This window comes from Apus apus, chromosome 18 (assembly GCF_020740795.1).
Source record: "Apus apus isolate bApuApu2 chromosome 18, bApuApu2.pri.cur, whole genome shotgun sequence".
Classification (NCBI taxonomy): Eukaryota; Metazoa; Chordata; class Aves; order Apodiformes; family Apodidae; genus Apus; species Apus apus.
In genome coordinates, this window is record NC_067299.1 from 1,821,269 (window position 1) to 1,838,639 (window position 17,371).

Genomic DNA, 17,371 nt, shown 5'->3' on the forward strand with positions numbered 1-17,371 from the left:
AGGTATCAATTTTGGATGAAATCTTCTGCTTTGCTGAAACAGAAAGTTATGGAGCATGAGCTCTGAGTCACTGTCCTGGCGGGGGTGATGGACACTGCAACATCAACAGGTGACAGGATGGAAGTGGCCCCGAGGAGCTGAGCAACGAAATCTGATCTGGGGAGAGGGAGTGCCAACTGATTGAGAAGCATCTGCCCGTGCTGCAGAAATTTGCTTAAAAGCTGGACAAGACCATGTCGTTTCATAATGGTTACGTGGTGGGGAGATGCTGCCTGAAGCAACTGGCAGATGTAACTGCTGGGGGGATTATAAATAATCTCATGGATTAGGAATTGAGGGATCACATCAACTGATCCGTCACTGAGAAGGCCAAATGCAAAGACATTTCCAGTGAGCATAAAATAGACCAAAGAAAGAGAGACATGCTGGGCTGCTCAGGGCACTGAGGAGGAAAATCAGTTAACAATTAATTGCAGGATAAAAATGCAGAGAGCTGATTTCCTAACGAGCAGCTGGCTGCAGTGCTTCAGCCTCAGGAGTCTCATGGTGACATCCCTGCCCTCTGCCTGCCTGCAGGTCAGGTCCCAGACCATGAAATGCCTACAATTCTGTCCCAGGGGCTCCCCCATTTGTGGTGTTCTAAATATGAGCATTTGGCCAGGCCTGGGGAGAGGAATACTTAAAATATTTCTGGACACTGGAGAGCTTTTACCTACCACTTCCACATGGGAGGAATTCAAACCATGATTAATGGAGCCTCTGGTTCAGGGGCTTTGAACCCTCTGCTAGAGCACTAGTACCAGCTACATACATATTACTTTCTGAATAGTTTCAGCCCAGATTTTACTTAATTTTACCAGGATTTGCCATCAGGCAGTGGTTCCTTACAAACTCTTCCTCCACCTTTTTTCTCCCTTCTTCTGCAGTGGTGGCATCAAGCAGGGCTGGTTTCAGAGCTGGCGACGTCCAAGCTCAGTCACAGACCGGTCCCTTGACACCAGGTCAAGGCAAACATTCGGGCACATCCCCCAGGCTCCGAGGCCGGACTTGTCCCCAGGGAAGCCGTGCGGAAGAGCAGGGACAGGAGCTGCCGGGCACAGCTGCCACAAGAGGTCCCCGCACGCTCGCTGGAGAGAGCAGCCGGCTCCCCTGGGACTCTTCATTCACACCTTATTTGGAGATACTGCCTTTTTCACCCAAATGTCGAGAAGTTTTCCAGCGGTCCCCAAACGGCCTCATTTTCTGCAGGGAGGCAGCTCAGCCTGGTGACCGGTCGCTGCTGGTGTCTGCTTGGAGAAGAAGGGCCGGGGACTCCTGGCAAATATCAACAAATTCCTGCCTAGATCCATCCCATTAACACCGCGGGGACGACAGCTAATCCCTCGGTGGGGGCTCTACAGCAGCAGCCGAGATGTACATCGAGGGTACAGCAGGTTTTTTTCTGGACAACAGCTTTTTTCTCCCTCTCACAGGCTGGAGTTTCCCTGCAGCACATCTGGGACAGACCCATCTTCCACATTGCAGGCCCACCAGTTTATTGGTAATTCCCCACTGGGATTCTGCTAGATAAACTGTGTCCTCCCTCACATGCTCCACGCTGCTCCAGAATGGGGTTTTGGGCACTTGCAGGTCACCCCACGACGAGATGTGCTTGCTCAGCTCCACCATCCTTAGACAAGGAGGAGCCTGCTCTGCTCCCAGACGCTGCCCAGGGCTTGTTGTAGCTTCTGACACAGCCTCATCCTTCTGGCAGAAGCCATGCTCCTGTTTTTGGAAAGCCTCACACCCTTCATCTGCTTCTCTCCAGCCAGGGAGGGGCATAAATCCCATCTACTCATCTAATGCCAGATCCCAATTTATTTAGGCTCACACCTAAAATAATTGGAGGAAACCAAGATCTCAAAGCCAATCAAAGCAGCTTGGCTTCCAAACTTTAATTACTCACCTGAAGTGAGTCACCACTCTATCTGCTAGGCCATAGGAAGTCAGACCATATAGGAATGTTCTACAGATCCAGATTTTCATTCAGAAAGTCTTTAACTCCCCACTTAAGGAAGGATCTACCACCAGCAGCCACGAGTGCTAAGGAAGAAAACATGGAACAACATGTATAATTATTCTTACCCTATATAAATATTTCCTTTTCCATGTCTTCTTCCCTTGTAGGATAAACAATATTTTTCCCTGTTTAGTTCACCATTCTCAAGCTTGAGTAACTTTTGGTGGATATCTATCTGCTCTCTGGTTACATCACGATGTGTTTATGACCACATGGGGTTTTTTTGCAATTCAGACAGGTTCAGAGTGAGCCCTGCAGGGTGGAAACTCATCTCAGCCCCTACACCCACTCCCTGCAGCATCCCACCTTGCTGAGCCCACTTGATTCCTCCTGCATTATAAATATAAGCACAGGAGCTTCCTAACTGCACCTCCCACTGCTGCCTGCTCTGCAGCTTGGAGCAGGTGAGGTTCCCTCCTGAATTCTCTCGTTATTAATATCATAAACCAAGCTGTTCTGGGAGCTGTGCCCCATAAATCATTTTAGCTCTGCTGCAGTTTTCACTTCACTTCCTGTGCCTGAATGGTCTTCAATAACATTTGACTCCGTGGGTAATGCTGGGTTAAAAGCAGCAGGTCTGCCAGGGCAGGGCAGGACCCTGACCTGAGAGAGCTGGGGGCCAGCAAAGGTGGGACAAGGATGCATCTGTGGTGGCTTGACGGCATGAAAAGATGTGCTACACCTGCTGATGGGGGCTTGAAGGGAGGAGAGAGAAACAACCCCCTGAAATCTTCACCTCTACACTTGGGTTTTCCAGACTGCTAGCACCACTGGAGGGACAGTAGAAGTGAGGATACCTAATAATAAAATACAAGGTCAGCTCAGCACCAGTGTGGGTGGTGGGTCTGGTCAGAGGTTTCTGATTCCTACCTGGGCTCTGTTCATGCTTGAGGGCACTGCTTCCTTTTGCTCCCTTCCTATGTTTAACCCCACCGTGTGCTATAAACAAAGCTCTTAACCACTCTGAGTATCTGCCTCTGGGTGACCTAATGAAGGGCCAAAAGACACAGAGCAGCTTCCCAAAAATCTGCCTGCAACACCATCCCCTTGCCTGAATCCCTCAAGGACATACTGTGTGTCCTGAGGCACTGGCTCTCAGAGAGACAGTAACACAGCATACCTGCAGCTATCCCAACCCTTCCTTCTTCCATCCACTGCCCTTTTCAACTTGCAATCCTTTACCATCATCTCTGGCCCCACCTGAGACAGGCATTTTGTTTTGCCCTTACCCCTTTTTCATCAAAGCCCTCCCGTGGGTGCTCGGCTGCATCCAGCAGCACCCACTGGCATCCAGCAGCTGAACTAGCTGCTCAGCCCTGCAGTGCCAACACCACTCCACAGGATCAAGCTCCACAGCTTGGTACCTGCCACTTCTCTGGTGTTCTGCAGCTTTCATCCACCAGCAAACAACTTCTTCCAGCCCTTCCTGCCGAGTCAGAGAAAGCCTCCGCCAGAGCTGCTGCTTCTCCACATGGGAACATGCTCCTGGGGAATAATTACAGTTTTAACAGGGATGTGCAGTAGCCAAATTACTTCACCTTCAGGCTCCTGGCCAGGAAGGCAAAGCCCAAAAGCTGCTTGTTGGCTCTGTGAGAAAACACCTTGCACCTGTGCCCACCATGGGCGTGCATCACCCGTGGGCTAAAATCACTCCTTACCCAGCAGTGCCTGGCACTGGGAGGTGAGCTCACAGCTCAGTGGATCCAGTGGAGCAAGCTGCTTCCCCAGTAACCCAGCTTGTGCTTCATCCCTGTGTGTGCCCCTTTCTCCAGGCCTTGCCCACCAAAGGATTTTTATCCAACCCCCCAACATGTTGGATTTGGGAAGGTGCTGCGTGGCAGAAGGCAGGTCCCTGCAAAGCTCCGGTTCCTCGAGGGAGATGACAGCAGCACCCTGCTAGTAACTCTTCCCCCTCTAAATTTTGAGGCGTATTTTAAGGTTGTAAAACATATTGACTGTGAAACAGAGAGAAGAGCTGGAGTAGACACAAACAGCGTGGGTGTTACTCTCGGTTTTATGCAACTCCCACTCTGTTGCAAAAATAGTACAGCCAGGAGCTCTGTGCCACCCTTCAGGGACCACACGACGGTGGCACCACGTGCCTGGACATCGTTGGACTGAGCCAGACCCAGAGCTGGGATGTGAGGCACGTGCAGAGGTGCTGAAAACTTCATGTTCCTTAAAATTAACGTTGAGAGATCATACAAAACGCTCAGATGACATCACAGAATGGTTTGGGTTGGAAGGGACCTTACACATCAGCTAGTTCAACCCCCCTGCCCAGGCAGGGACAATAATTTAAAACCATTTTAAAGGTTATAAAAATACATTAAAAATAAGAACATAATTCCAAAGAGCTGCAAAACCTACATTGCACCGAGCTAGATTGTTTACCATCAAGACGAAGGGCAGTGGGAAGCTGCAGCAGGGTATCCCTCAGTTGCTGTTCCCACTGCAGATGTTGCACCCTGTCTTTAGACCACACCTGCTCCATAATTCCTCTGTGCCCTCAATTCTTTTGCAATTCTAAACCCGAGGAAAATACCCGTCAGGAGGTTGCAGCAATCAGGTGAGAGTGGCTGGTGGTGGCTGCTTCCAGGAGCTGTGTCTCCTGATGGATGGGGACGTTGTGCAACTCGGGGAGAGCATCAGCCAGCCGTGGGCTGGCAGTGTGGACAGCCCTTGTGATAAGACCTGAGGGTGGCACCTTGGCAGAGGAGACACTGGCAGACGGTGGCAGAGGTGGATTTCTGACTTGGGGACAGGTCCCTGAGCCCCCGCAGCAGGACCAGGTGAGTACCCACCAATGCTCCTCCTAAGGGACCTCAGAGTGAGGCAGGGACGTGGTGGGGATTTGCAGGAGCAAATCATCCCCCAGCACCAAAAACCTGCCTCCAAACAACCCTCCTCTGCTCCATTTGCTGCTTTTCTTTCTCCAAAATGGAGAGGAAGATTCCTGATCAGCCTCTCAGCTGATTGCTAAGGCAGGGACAACATTAAGGACCAGGGGGTTTTGGCTTTTCTTCTAGCCCAGGAGGCAGTTTGGGCAGGGATTACCGCTTTCATGGCAATTAGTGTGAATAATGTCTCTGCTGAAATGTTGAACGGGTTTTGGAGAGGCTGAAGCAGCTTTTCAGACCCTGAACTGTGGGAGTCGTGGGCTACAGCAGCAGCATCATCTCCCCACAGACCATTTCATTTATTTACAACTGCCTTTAATCACATTTGCTTGCTCACCCTGTGCTGCAGTTGAGTTGGAGAGGACACGGGGCTGGAAACAAAACAGCGGGTGAAGTCAGAAGAGAAAGAGGCAGAGGAACGGGCTCTGGGTTTGGAGAGTGAATTGGAAAAGTGGGAATATGCGGGTTTTTTCTGCCTGCTGGGGGCTCTTTCCGGAGGGAGTTCAGGACACCCCGAGCGCGTGGCACCGACCGCAGGGCCGCGCGGAGCGGCAGCGCTTGGAAGGGAGCTCTGGAGATCGTCTAGTCCAACCCAGTCCCAGCTGGGGCAGCAGTGGCCCAACATTTTGGGGTGGGGTTGCGCAGCAAAGGGCACAAGGGTGCGTGGGGCAGGACGATCTGCTGAGGGGCAAGGCTGGTGTCTGCGGCCAACCCCTCCCTCCCTCCCTCCACCTGCAGCCGCCGCCATGGACGGCAACGACACGGTCACCGCCGAGGTCTGCGTGGAGGCTGATGTTGGGGATGGAGAGTGAGTTCCTGGCGAGGGGGGAGCTCAGGCCTGCCCTGCTGCTCCCACCTTGGCAGCCGCCACGTGTGCTGGCTCAGGTTCCCATGAGGGAACGGTGTCTGGGCTGGGAAGGGCAGAGCTCAGCTCCCCGGGGCACCCGTCTCCCTGCTTCCCCCACAGGCTCCGCGAGGTGACGGTGGCCGGGCACCCGGTGCTGCTGGTGAGGAGCAAGATGGAGTTCAGGGCCCTGGGCAGCAGATGTCCCCACTATGGTGCCCCGCTCAGCAAAGGTACCCCTGGCGCTGGGCAGGGGGGAAGCCCCGTCAGGGAGGTCACCTCTCACCCCTCGGCGCGGGGGCTTTTCTCCTGCAGGAGTCTTGAGAGGGGAGAGGCTGCGCTGCCCCTGGCACGGCGCCTGCTTCAACCTCAAAACCGGAGACATCGAGGAATATCCCTCTCTGGACGGTCTCCCCTGCTTTAAGGTGATTCTTAACCCTTCCTCCCCCCAGCTTGGGCCATGGTCTCCATACCACTTGCACTTGCTCACTCCCACAAGCCCCATGTTCTTCATACGGACTGAAAGGACCTTGCCCTGGCCTTGGCTCCCGGCTCCAGGTCACATGGAGCTACACATGGGATGATGTCTTGAGATCTTGTAACTCCCGATCCTAAAGCCCCTTTTGATGAAAGGTGACACTGTACATCCTGGTATCCCTCACAGCCATCACAGCTCTTTTGGAGAGCCCTCTTCCTGATGGCTCTTGGGATAAGGAGAAAAGCTTGTGAGCTCCTCAGTATCACTTGACATCCAAGATCCCTACAAGGCAGTCTTGGTGTATCAGCCAGATGGCCCACTGGACCAGAACCTCCCACCACCACCTCAAGAACACAGCACTTCAACACACTGTCCTTTCACCCCTTCAGGTAACAGTGGAAGATGGAAAAGTGTTCGTTACAGCAAAAAAGAAGGTACTGACCTTACCTGGTGTCACTAAGCACAAGCAGCACCTTGGGCTTGGCACGATTTCAGCATTTCTCATTTTCCTCTAGGATCTTGAAAGCAGCCTGAGGATGAAGACCACAAGCAGGAGATGCCTTCTCAACCAGGACATCGTGCTGCTGCTGGGGGGAGGTCAGTGGGGTGGTCTGTACTGTGCCCTCCCCACATATGCTGTGAGCTGCCACTCTCTTCTGCAGGGAGGACTTCCCTCCTTCCTCCTACTCCACAGGGGTGTGTAAGAGGGCTGAGGTGGTCATCTCTTGTAGGTGTGGCTGCTCTCGTGTGTGCAGAGACACTTCGCCAAGAAGGTTTCACTGGCAGGATCATCATGGCCACCAAAGAAAAACATGTGCCATATGACAAGTCCAAACTGAGCAAGGTTTGTGCGTGAGAAGCAGAATGGGCAGCACGGGGAGCTGTGATTTACGAACGCAGAGTTTGCCCCTTATGCAAACTCTCCTCCCAGGAGGGCCTGCAGGAGCTCTGCTGGCTGCAGGGACTGCTCTACTCCCTACTTCTGTTTCATTTCCAGGCAATGAACTTGAAAGCTGAGGACATCTACCTGAGGAAACCTGAACTCCTCAATGCTCAGGACATCGAGCTCTGGACAGAAAAAGAGGTACAAGACCAGCTGAGCTCAGCTCATCCCATCTCCCTGCCCTTGTCCAAAGTCTCTCCCCAGCTTTCCTGGAGCCCCTTCAGGCACTGGAAGGTGCTCTAAGGTCTCCCTGGAGCCTTCTCTTCTCCAGGCTGAACAACCCCAGCTCCCTCAGCCTCTCTCAGGCAAGCACAATGGCTTAATGTGGCAGGACACCAGTGGACCAGAGGTACCTGTCTGATCTTTGCCTCCTTTCTCCTGCAGGCAGTGTCAGTGGATTTCCAGAAGCAGAAGGTCCACTTCATGGACGGGTCCTCACAGAAGTACCATCAGTTGCTCATTGCAGCAGGCAGCCAGTGAGTGCAGAAAGCATTCCTCACACAACATTTTAGAAAGGACAAGATGGGTCCACACTGAGGCTTGGAGGTCTTCTAGAGACATATGAGAGGGAAGTGGTAGGAGATGACATGACAGGACAGGATGGGATAAAGAGATGGCATGGCTTGGTGCTCCTCCCTCATTCTTCCTGTTTCATTTCTGATCATGAGGCATATCTGGATTCTCTCTCTTTCAGCTCCAACTTCCTCAAAGTCCCAGGTGCAGACCTGCAGAACGTGTGCTTCCTCGACACCCCAGAAGACTCTAGGAAGATCTTAGAGCTGGCAACTGGGAGGAATCTGGTGATCATAGGAGCTTCATTCATAGGTACCAGGCTGGAGTGGGTATCAAGTCATTAGTGACAGCCTGGAATCTCACTTCTGCTGCCTGTGCAGATTAACTCGAGGCCCTTGGGGAGGGGTTGTTTGTTCACTGCCTGGTTGGTTCCTCCAGGGCCCTAGAGCTGGGGGGCTATGAGTTACACAACACACCCTCACCCTTTCCTATGGCAGCCATAAACTTGAAGAGCTATAAACACTTGCTGGATGTGGACAAAGGGAAATACGGCTTATGAAAAGGACACTGTCCTTCAGTGGAGCTGGACTCCCCAGAAGCACTGGGGCAGTGAGGGGACAAGGCATGGGCAGAGAAAGATTCTCTGCACAACCAGGAGCTGCTCCTTGCATTTACCAATGTCCAGGTCTCTAGTGCACAGGCATGAAGAACAAGGGGAGCTAAATACCTCAGCCCAGAAATGCCTGGAAGAGCAGTTAAGCTCTGGCACTGCATCAGATTTATTCTGCTCACCTGGAAGGGGAAAAGGTCTCCAGAGAGGGGGCAGGTGGGTGCTTGCAGCCAGTCCTTCCCTTGCAGGGATGGAGACTGCTGCCTTCCTCTGCGACAAGGCTGGGACCATCTCCGTGGTGGACAAGGAGGAGTTTCCTTTCCAGAAGGCACTGGGCCCTCAGGTTGGAGGCGTGGCCATGAAGGTTAGGAAAACCTGGTGCTGCTTTCTAGGATGGACACCTGCTCTCCAAGCAGCCCTGTGACCCACAACATCCCGGGGCATCCAGCCCCCGTGCTGAGCCATAACCCCAGGTGCTGCCTGGCTCCCACCCAGCTCCCTGAAGGAGCTGTGCACACACGGCTGCTCCCAGCCTCCCTCACACACATCAGGCTCCAGTTCAGCTTCATCCCAAGCCCTGCCTCTTCCTAGACCCCCCTCATGCACCAGTCCTGACCTGCACAGCAGAGCAAGGCCAGGTTTCCAGGCTCTGTGCACCAGCTGGGGACACAAATGAGAGCTCTCAGCAGCCTGGAGCAGCAGCTCTGCCTGCCCAGGTTCTGCCTGAGTATGGCTTTTTCACAGCAGTGCAGGCTGGAATTTCCTAGTGAATGCTCAAACCAGCTTCCTCTTCCTTTTACAGATGCTGCAAAATAAAAGGGTGAAATTCTACATGAAAACAGAGCTCCGTGAGCTGCAAGGAAAGGATGGAAAGGTCAGTCATGTCATTGTGATCCCTGAGCTGCTAGTATTAGGGGGAAAAAAAAAAACACCACAACAAACTGAGGTATAACCCAGTGCCTACATCTAGGATTTCCTCTTCCACATCTAGCCCCTCACATTCTTTTTACTGAGCACAACTCTGGGCTCAGAGGGCACCAGTATGTGTTCATATCTCAGGGACAACAGCATGATGTTTCTCTTCTGTTCCTGGCAACACACATTAGTTGGACGAGGTGATCTGAACCTGGGAAGAAAAAAAGACAGCAAAGAATGAGGCAGCAGGGAGGCTGGAGGAATTAGGACAGAGTTTTTAACCTTTTGTTAATGATTCTTGCTGCCTTCCTAGGTCACAGAGGCTGTTCTTGCCTGTGGAGAGAAACTACCTGCAGATGTGGTAGTGGTGGGAATAGGTAAGAGACCCCAGCTGGGAGAGAGGGGCAGCTTTGGGAATGGGGAGAACAGCCAGCAAGCCCAGAGCATCCCCAGGACAGCATTCCTTGCAGTCTCTTCCCCACTCTGTTATCATCCAGCCCTTCCTCTTGGCCCCAAACACCTGGAGAAAGTCAGCAGCCCGTGAGCAAACACTTGGTAGGAGGAAAGGAGCTGCTCAGGCTCTTGGGATGACTTTGGCTGAGCTCCACAGGTCACTGCTGGGCCATCAGAACCTGCCTTGTTCTGGACCCTGCGTTTGTTGCCCCTGGCTTAGCTCAGCCCCAGCCCCTGCTGCGAGCTGCTCTGCTCCAGGCAGGCAGAGCAGGCACCAGGGGCACGTTCTTGCTGCAGGGCCAAGGCCAAGTTCTCTCCCTGCCCTGGCAGAGATTTGCTGCATTTCTCCTTCTCCTCTCCCTGCAGGGGTGTCCCCCAACTCAGCGTTCCTGAACGGCACCTCCATCGCCAGGGATGACCACGGGGCCATCCTGGTGGACCTGGTGAGCACCAGCTGGGGATCCCTGGTCCCACCCCAACCCCTCCCCTCTCAGTGCTGCACTAATCACTTCTTGTCCCATTAGCACATGAAAACCAACATCCCAAACGTCTTTGCTGCTGGGGATGTGGTCTCCTTTCCTGTAGCTCTGCTCAATGGGGACAGGTCCAGCATCCACCATCAACAGGTGGCTGAGGCCCATGGTGAGGCAGTACAGCCCCCTTGCTTCCCAGCTCCCCTCGGAGCTGGACATGGAGGGAAGGGGGCAGAAGGGACAGGGGGACAATGAGAAGCAAGGGGCACTTCTTAGAGGACCTGCAAGAAGCAAAAATATTTCCTCTGCTCGTTCATCACAGGTCACATTGCTGCCTTAAACATGCTGAAGAAAGGGAAGGGGTTGCACACTGTCCCCTTCTTCTGGACCACCATACTTGGGAAAACCATCCGCTATGCAGGTAGGAGAGGGAAGAGAGATGGGAACAGCCAAACTGCTTCCCAGCCTGTCTGCTCTGCCACCAGCTCGGGCTGGGGCTTGTAAACACACACAGCAGGTGCAGAGTTTACCTGGAGCAGCTAAGTTTTGGTTCACAAACCCACTAGGGCAGCCAGTTCCTGAGCTCTGGGCCTGCAGGTTACCCACAGCTTTTGTTCTCTGTTGATCTCCAGGAGCTTAGAGGTCACAAGGGAAGAAAAACTTCCCTGTCCAAGCCAAGGAGAGGTTCAGGGTCATAATGCAGTCCTGCACCTCTGGGTCAGTTCTGCTGGTCCAAGGCCTCCGTGCCTGCTCCCCAGCCAGATACTGTCCCCTCTGCCCCTGCCTGTGACAGCACCAAGGTGGGATGGGTGGCAGCTGCTGTGCCAGGGCTCCCTAAGCAGACTGATATTCTCTCTCTCACAGGCTGTGGGAAGGGATACACAGACACTGTTGTGAAGGGCAGCCTGGAGCAGCAGAAGTTCCTGGTCTTTTACATCAAGTGAGTGAATCCATGGCTGGACTGTGCCCTGACAGGGGCACCCTGGGATCAGGGCATGGCCCTGTCCCTTGTAGCCTGCAGAGCTCCCAGAGGCTCCACATCCACGGCTGCGCTCTGCAGGCAGCTGCTGGCTGCTGAACCAGCAGGGAGATGGTTTCAGAGCAAACCAAAGCAGGGCTGGGAAGGAGAAGGGGATGAGCTTCACCAAAGCCACCAGCTGGGCAGGGAGCCTGGGACACATCTCCTCTCCCTCAGCCCCACTGCACCCAGCAGTGCCCAGGTGATCTGCTGTTGGTCCCTGTGCAGAACCAGCCACCCTGCCCTGAGCCCTCCAGGACACAGCTGCCCTCCAGCCAGGGTGCCACGGGGATGCTGTTGTGCTGTGTTCACTGGAGAGACCCACATCCTCCTGCTTTCCCTTTCAGGGATGGCATCGTGACTGCAGCTGCCAGCCTGGACTGTGACCCCATGGTGTCCCTGATTGCAGAAGTTTTACACTCAGGGAAACAAATCTCTAAGGAAGAAGCAGAGTAAGTGACACCCTGACCGAGCTGGTGGGTGGCCCTGTGCTGGGTTCCCCCTGCCAGTAGAGTCCACTGAGGGACATGAAGTCAAGACAAGTTACCATAAATCCCCAACGTACCTCTCGTTTGCAGGGCCTGTGACATCTGCAGTGCACCCTCTCTGGCTGAAGCCTAAGCTTGGTACGTGCCCTGCCTTGAAGGGCACAGAGTCAACCACGTGTTAACAGCTCCACATCCTCCCTGTCATGACACAAGAGAAATAAAACCATGAGCAAAGCCCCAGCACCTGCACGTTGTGTTTGCAGACAGCCCTTGGCTGCTCACTCGTGTGCTGGGACCCAGAGCAGCAGCACTTCCCTCTCTCCTGCAGGCAGGGATCTGCTGGGCTGGACAGGAGGAGGGTGCCTCCATCCTGGAGCTCAGCTGAGGGGCTGAGCAGGCAGCAGCAGCCACACGTTGCCAGATCCAGCAGCCCCTCCTGCTCCCCTCGCTGGCTGTCGGCAGGAGCTCTCATCCAGCACACCGGTCACGCTGACCTGCTTCGCCAAAAGCCCGTTTTCCCAGCGAGGGGAGCTGTGACCGAGGCAAGCTGCTCTCCAGCTGGGGACGAGACAGTCCGTGTGCAGGAGCTCACACGAAACACCCCATCCCTAAGGCCAGGGAGCTGCCATCTGACCTCCGAGCCAGCAGCACCTGCTGCCACCGCTGCAGCCGGCTTGAATATTGCATGAGCTGTCACTGCAAATGCTTCCCACTCAGCAGCCTCCAGCAGAGAAACCCCAGCCCCGGTTGGCCTCCCCTCTCCTGCCGTGTCCCCCCCCCCACGCTGGATGCTTCGAGGAGGTGGCCAGATGCTACAGGGAACACGGCCCCAGTGCTAGAGGAAAGAGTTACTAGGTTTTTGAAAGGCAAGGGTGAGCCAGGCTGGGCTTTCTACAGGAAGCTGCTCTTACTCACTGGTCACATGCGGCGCTGCAGGAGGAAGGGTGAACCCTGAGAGCTGGGCAAGTTCCCGCAGGGACACTTGTTTTGTCAGCCTAAAACCCCTCTGCTTTTACAGCAGGTGCAGCCCAGCCAAGGCCTGAGCCTGTCTGCCCAGCAGGTGAGATGCTGCAGTGCTGGGCTTGTGTTAAACACACACTCTTGGACCTTCTCACGTCTGAATTTGACCTGAAATACGGTGGTTTGCATTTCCTGACCCCAGGGGCTTGGTGCTGCCGCTCCAAAGAGCCACATCTTACCTGGGAAAGAGCTGGTTTTCAGCAAAGTGAAACAGGGCTGCGAAACAGGTCACTCCTCCACAGCACCAGGAGGGAGCAGTGATTCCAAGCATTACCTGTACACCGAGGCAGGCAAGGGCAAAGCTGGTGGCCAGAGCACACAGGTCCCCTCCACCTGCAGCACTGACAGCACTGCAGAGCATGGGGGAGCCCAGCCCTGGGGCTGCTCCTCCTTCCCCTCAAGCACCCTGCACACACACACACAACTTTTTACCCCCTCGCTGTGCTCCAGGACTTGTTGAGCCCCACGTAGGTGCCAGCTGTTTTGTCTGGACGCGTAGCAGGGCAGCTGTGGTGGAAGAGACTGGCTCTGCCCCGAGCTGGAGATGTTCATCCATGGCCCTTCTGGCTCAGAGAGAGAGAGCTGAGGGGTTTCAGAAGCCCTGCTCCCTCTAGGCAACAACGATCCCAAAGAAACTGGGTTTCCTGCAGCCATCACCAAGTGCACAAGCAGAGCAGCTTTATGTAAGAAGGAATGACCCCAGGAGAACAGATCTGCTCTGCTGCTGCCATTTAATGGACACCAGGCCACTTTCTGCACAACCCTGTACCAAAGCTTGGGAGCAGCCCTGCCTTGGGCAGCTGGAGCAGGGACAGGCAGTTGCAGCTGAGGCTGTGCAGGGCTGTTTCAGCACAAGGCCGTTCCTCCCTGCCCGCCCTCGGAGCTGGAACGAGCTGTGCTCTTCCTGGCAGGCCCTGAGCAGCAGCACCCGGACACTCCTCCACTTCCCAGCCACCAAGGCAGCCTGGGAGGCAGTGGTCCCAGCAGTCCCACGGGACAGACACCTCTCTGGGAATGAAGAGGCTCCCAGGAGCCCTTGCTGGGTCCACACCGAGACATTTCACCCTGCACTGAGCTGTGGGAGAGCTCTACAGCTCCCTGCTTGCCTGTTGCAAGGCAGGAGGGGCTCCATCCTCACAGAGCAGCTTGCAAGCCACCTTTGTGGCAAGCTGCTGCTGCTGTCCACCAGCGAGGCAGAGCCTGGACCACAGAGGAGTCCAGCCAGGTTCACTGGGCCCCCTCTCAGCGCTGCCAGCTCCAAATACCTGGAATCCTGGCGCTGCCCCAGAGCTGCCTGCAGACAGGGCTGCCCAGCCTCCCGGGGTGGCCGTTCCCAGAACAGGCATCTGGGGCCGTGTGTGACTCGTCCCTGAGTCACCAGCTCCAGGCAGCCCAGCCCCTCTGCCCAGGCAGCTCTGCAGAGCCAGCCTTCTCCTCCGGCTCCATCCCCCTGCCTGGCATGTTGCAGAATTAATCCAGTTCCCAAGCTCAGTCCCATGAGCTACACCCAAGCCTCATGTCACTTCTTTTGCTCAGGGCAAACCAAAGAGACCTGAACAACCAACCCTCCACCCACAGACCCAGCACTATGGCCTCCCCCCAGCACCCAGTGGGGTCTGCAGCCCCCACCATCCTCCCACCAGGCATATCCAAGTGCCCCACAGGCAACAAACTTCCTAAAACTGGACTGTTGAGCAAAACAGAAAGTTTAATGCTTCTTTTGGTTGTCTCCAGTCATCTCAGCTTGGTGCCACCCTGCTTGACAGCCCCACTCTAGGGCTGCCAGGCCATCCCCAGCCAAGGCTCTGTCTGGAGGCTGCCAGGAGTCTTCTTCATCCCGGCCATGTTCATCCTCAGCCCTCAAATCCATGGGATGCTGCAGACTGGCTCGTGCTGGTGGCTCGGGGCACAGGTCTGGCTGGCATCCAGGGTCCCGATGACAAGAAGAGAGTGGCTACATTCAACAGTTCTTCAACTGGCAGCTTTAGCTACTAGAGAAGGACATAAAGCTTGCCACTGAAGAACTGGTGCTGGTTAGCCAGGAGCAGGGCAGTGGGACAGCACCTGGGGAGGGAACAGACACATCAGAGCCAGGATGGGACCGGGCCGAGCTGAGCCACCACCCACCCCAGGGCTGCTCCTTGCCCCACCACCAAGTCCTGATCCACCCCCTCATCCTTCCCCCCCCACCCCGAGCCAAGATCCCACAGGATCCTCTCCTTGGTGCAAGGAATCCAGAGGCAGCTCCCACCCGGATTCTCCCCATCCCTCCCCTCTCTCCCAGAGCAGTCAGGGCAATCACCCCGGCACACGCAGCAGGGAGGAAATCAAGGCCATTTCTGCTGGAAAACGGGAGATAAGGCAGGAGGCTCCCGGGGCTGCTGCAGGTAGGGGTTAAGGCATTCCCGGGCTGCTCACCTCAGGCATCCGAGCTGGCAGGGTCCCACCTGGCCCGGGGCCAGCCTGCCTGCCGGGGAAGACACTTTGTCAGGCGGCCGCTGCCAAACCACGGCCGCGGGGCTTGGGGGAGCAAGGCCTTGTTTTTAATATGTATCTATATATTTAAATATTTTTTTTTTGGTGGCATTTCACGGGAGGACGAAGACGCACCAGCCCCGGGACCCGCTGCTTCCCCTTCCGCTCCGGGGAAAGAAACCCACCCTTTCCCACAGCACCCGGGGCTCCGGGGAGCGAGCTGCGGGAAAGCCCCAGGCAGCCGAGCCCCCCGCCCCCCAGCGTCACCCCAAAGGAATTCGGGAGCCCGGTTGTCCCCGGGGCTTTGCGGGGGGTGAGGGAAAGCCGGGCTCCCGGTGGGGGCTGCCGGTGGCGGCGGGGCCTGGCGGGGATGCCGAGCATTCCTGGCGTGCCGGGTACATCTGGTCCGGATTCCAGCGAGCCGGTCCCGGCCCTGCTCCACCCCCGCCGGGCCGTGAATCAGCACCCGCTGCTGAGCCACCGGCCCCGCCGGCACCGGGGGCTGATGGGGGGGGAGGGGGGCCCTGCCGGTAACGCGGCTTTCTCTCACCTCTTCTTGGCACCGACAGACCCCACCGTTAACGGAGAGGGTCCCGGTGGGAGCTCGCCTCGCTAATAAAGCTCTCTGTGCTACCAGCCGGTTCCCTCCTCCCGGTTTAACCGGGTCACCCCTCCTCCCTACCATCCCCCCCTCTCGGTAAAACCAACTCCACACCCGCCGCCCCCCACCCCCACCCCACGGACACAGCTTCAGCCCCCCCACCCCCCCCCGCCGCCCCACGGTCACGTCGGTCCTACCGCTCGGCCCCGGGGCGCCCCGCCGACCGCCCAGCCCCTCGGCCGCCCGGGATGCTCCGGTCCGTGTACGCGGCGCGGAGCGGCCTCGGGTCAAAGTCTGCCCCGCCCGGTCCCGGAGTGAAGGTCACCCCCGGGGCGGCCACCGCCCGTCGCGGGGCGGCCCCGGCAGCGGTCCCGCCCGCCCCACCGGGACCCCCCGGAGAGAGGAGCTGGGACCGCGCCCCGGTCCCGGCCTCATCCCCCCCGCCTCCCCTCACCCCGCCCCGCCGCCAGCGGGGGCGAGGCCGCCGGGCCAAGGCGGCGCCGGGCGAGCCGAGCCCCGGGAGGTGGCGCCGAGCCCCCCAGCGCTCCCCTGCCCCGCGGAAAGGTCACCTTCCCCGGCAGGACTACCGGACGGAGGGCAGCGGGAACCACCGCGCCCCTCGGTGCACCGGCGGCTGGCACACGAGGCTCGGCTGCCCTCAACACCCCCCCGAGCGGCCCCGCCGGACCCACCTGCAGCGCGGCCCGACGACCCCGCCCGCCGGGCCCTGCCGGTGCCGCCCCCCCCGCCGGCTCCGGGCCGGATCAGCTGGCGGAGTCATGACGCAGCCACCCACCGCCCGGCCGGCCAATCAGCGCCCGGCACGGCCCGCCCCGCCGCGCCCGCCCCCGCCGCGGAAGCCGCCCCGCTCCCGCCAATAGCCATCAAGCACGGCCAGCGCTCAGCCAATGGGAAGGCAAAGACGGCGCTTTGCCCCGCCCACCCGGCCGAAGGAGAGCCGGAGCAGCCGGCGGTTGCCTAGGAAACGGCTGGGCCCCCTCCCCGCCGCGGGGCATGCCGGGAGGTGTAGTGCGGCGCGGCACTCCCGGCATGCCCCGCGTGCTGTGAGTTGGCATTTTCCAGGGGGTGCGCGAGGCGGCGGGAGGCTCGGGACGGGCCCGGCCCTCCCGGCGGGGCGCGGCGCTGCGCAGGGGGAGCCGGCCCGGCCACCCCCTCCCGCCCTCGGGCGGCGCCGCCCGCGCTTTTGAGCGCTCGAGGCCGGTGACACAGCCCCCGATTCCGAGAAGTTGCTCCAAGTCCGCGGCCAATCAGAAGTGAGCGCCTCGCCCCGCCAGCCAATGGGAGCGCGCGGGGGGCGGGGCCCGGAGGACTCGGCTGACCCCGATGACTTGGCAGCGCCGCGCGATGACTGGACAACTTCTTTAAAGGGGCCGCGCCCCCCGGGGACGGGAGCGGAGGGCTCGGCGGCCCGGCCCGGCGCGGGGAACCCCCCGCGGCCCCCCGGGCTCCCGCTCCGGCCCCGGCAGGCTGCTGGCAGCCCAGCAGGGCGGAGGGGCGGTCGGGGGCTCGGCGCCCCGTTCAGGCGGTTTCCTGCCCTTCGCCCCAGTAACAGCGGAGCGC

At 57.6% G+C, this 17,371-nt stretch overlaps 1 protein-coding gene and 1 long non-coding RNA gene across 3 annotated transcripts; one reads left to right on the forward strand and one right to left on the reverse strand.

Moving 5' to 3' along the window:
* The first annotated feature begins 5,705 nt into the window (after positions 1–5,705).
* Positions 5,706–11,827, forward strand: LOC127392217 (apoptosis-inducing factor 3-like). The gene is made up of 18 exons (XM_051635919.1): positions 5,706–5,767; positions 5,927–6,036; positions 6,119–6,228; positions 6,671–6,715; positions 6,797–6,878; positions 7,013–7,125; positions 7,279–7,365; positions 7,609–7,700; positions 7,919–8,049; positions 8,596–8,711; positions 9,150–9,221; positions 9,576–9,639; positions 10,082–10,158; positions 10,240–10,357; positions 10,511–10,609; positions 11,053–11,128; positions 11,554–11,658; positions 11,785–11,827. The coding sequence occupies exons 1-18, from the start codon at positions 5,706–5,708 to the stop codon at positions 11,825–11,827; spliced, it is 1,602 nt and encodes a 533-aa protein (XP_051491879.1).
* A 2,575-nt stretch (positions 11,828–14,402) lies between these two features.
* Positions 14,403–16,559, reverse strand: LOC127392182 (uncharacterized). Of its 2 annotated transcripts, none has more exons than XR_007891208.1 (3): positions 16,483–16,559; positions 15,133–15,181; positions 14,403–14,778 (listed from the first exon to the last, which is right to left on the reverse strand). It is a non-coding gene; the product is annotated as an uncharacterized LOC127392182 (long non-coding RNA). The 2 variants fall into 2 exon arrangements; XR_007891207.1 differs by lacking the exon at positions 16,483–16,559 and adding an exon at positions 15,988–16,082.
* Between the last annotated feature and the right edge of the window lie 812 nt (positions 16,560–17,371).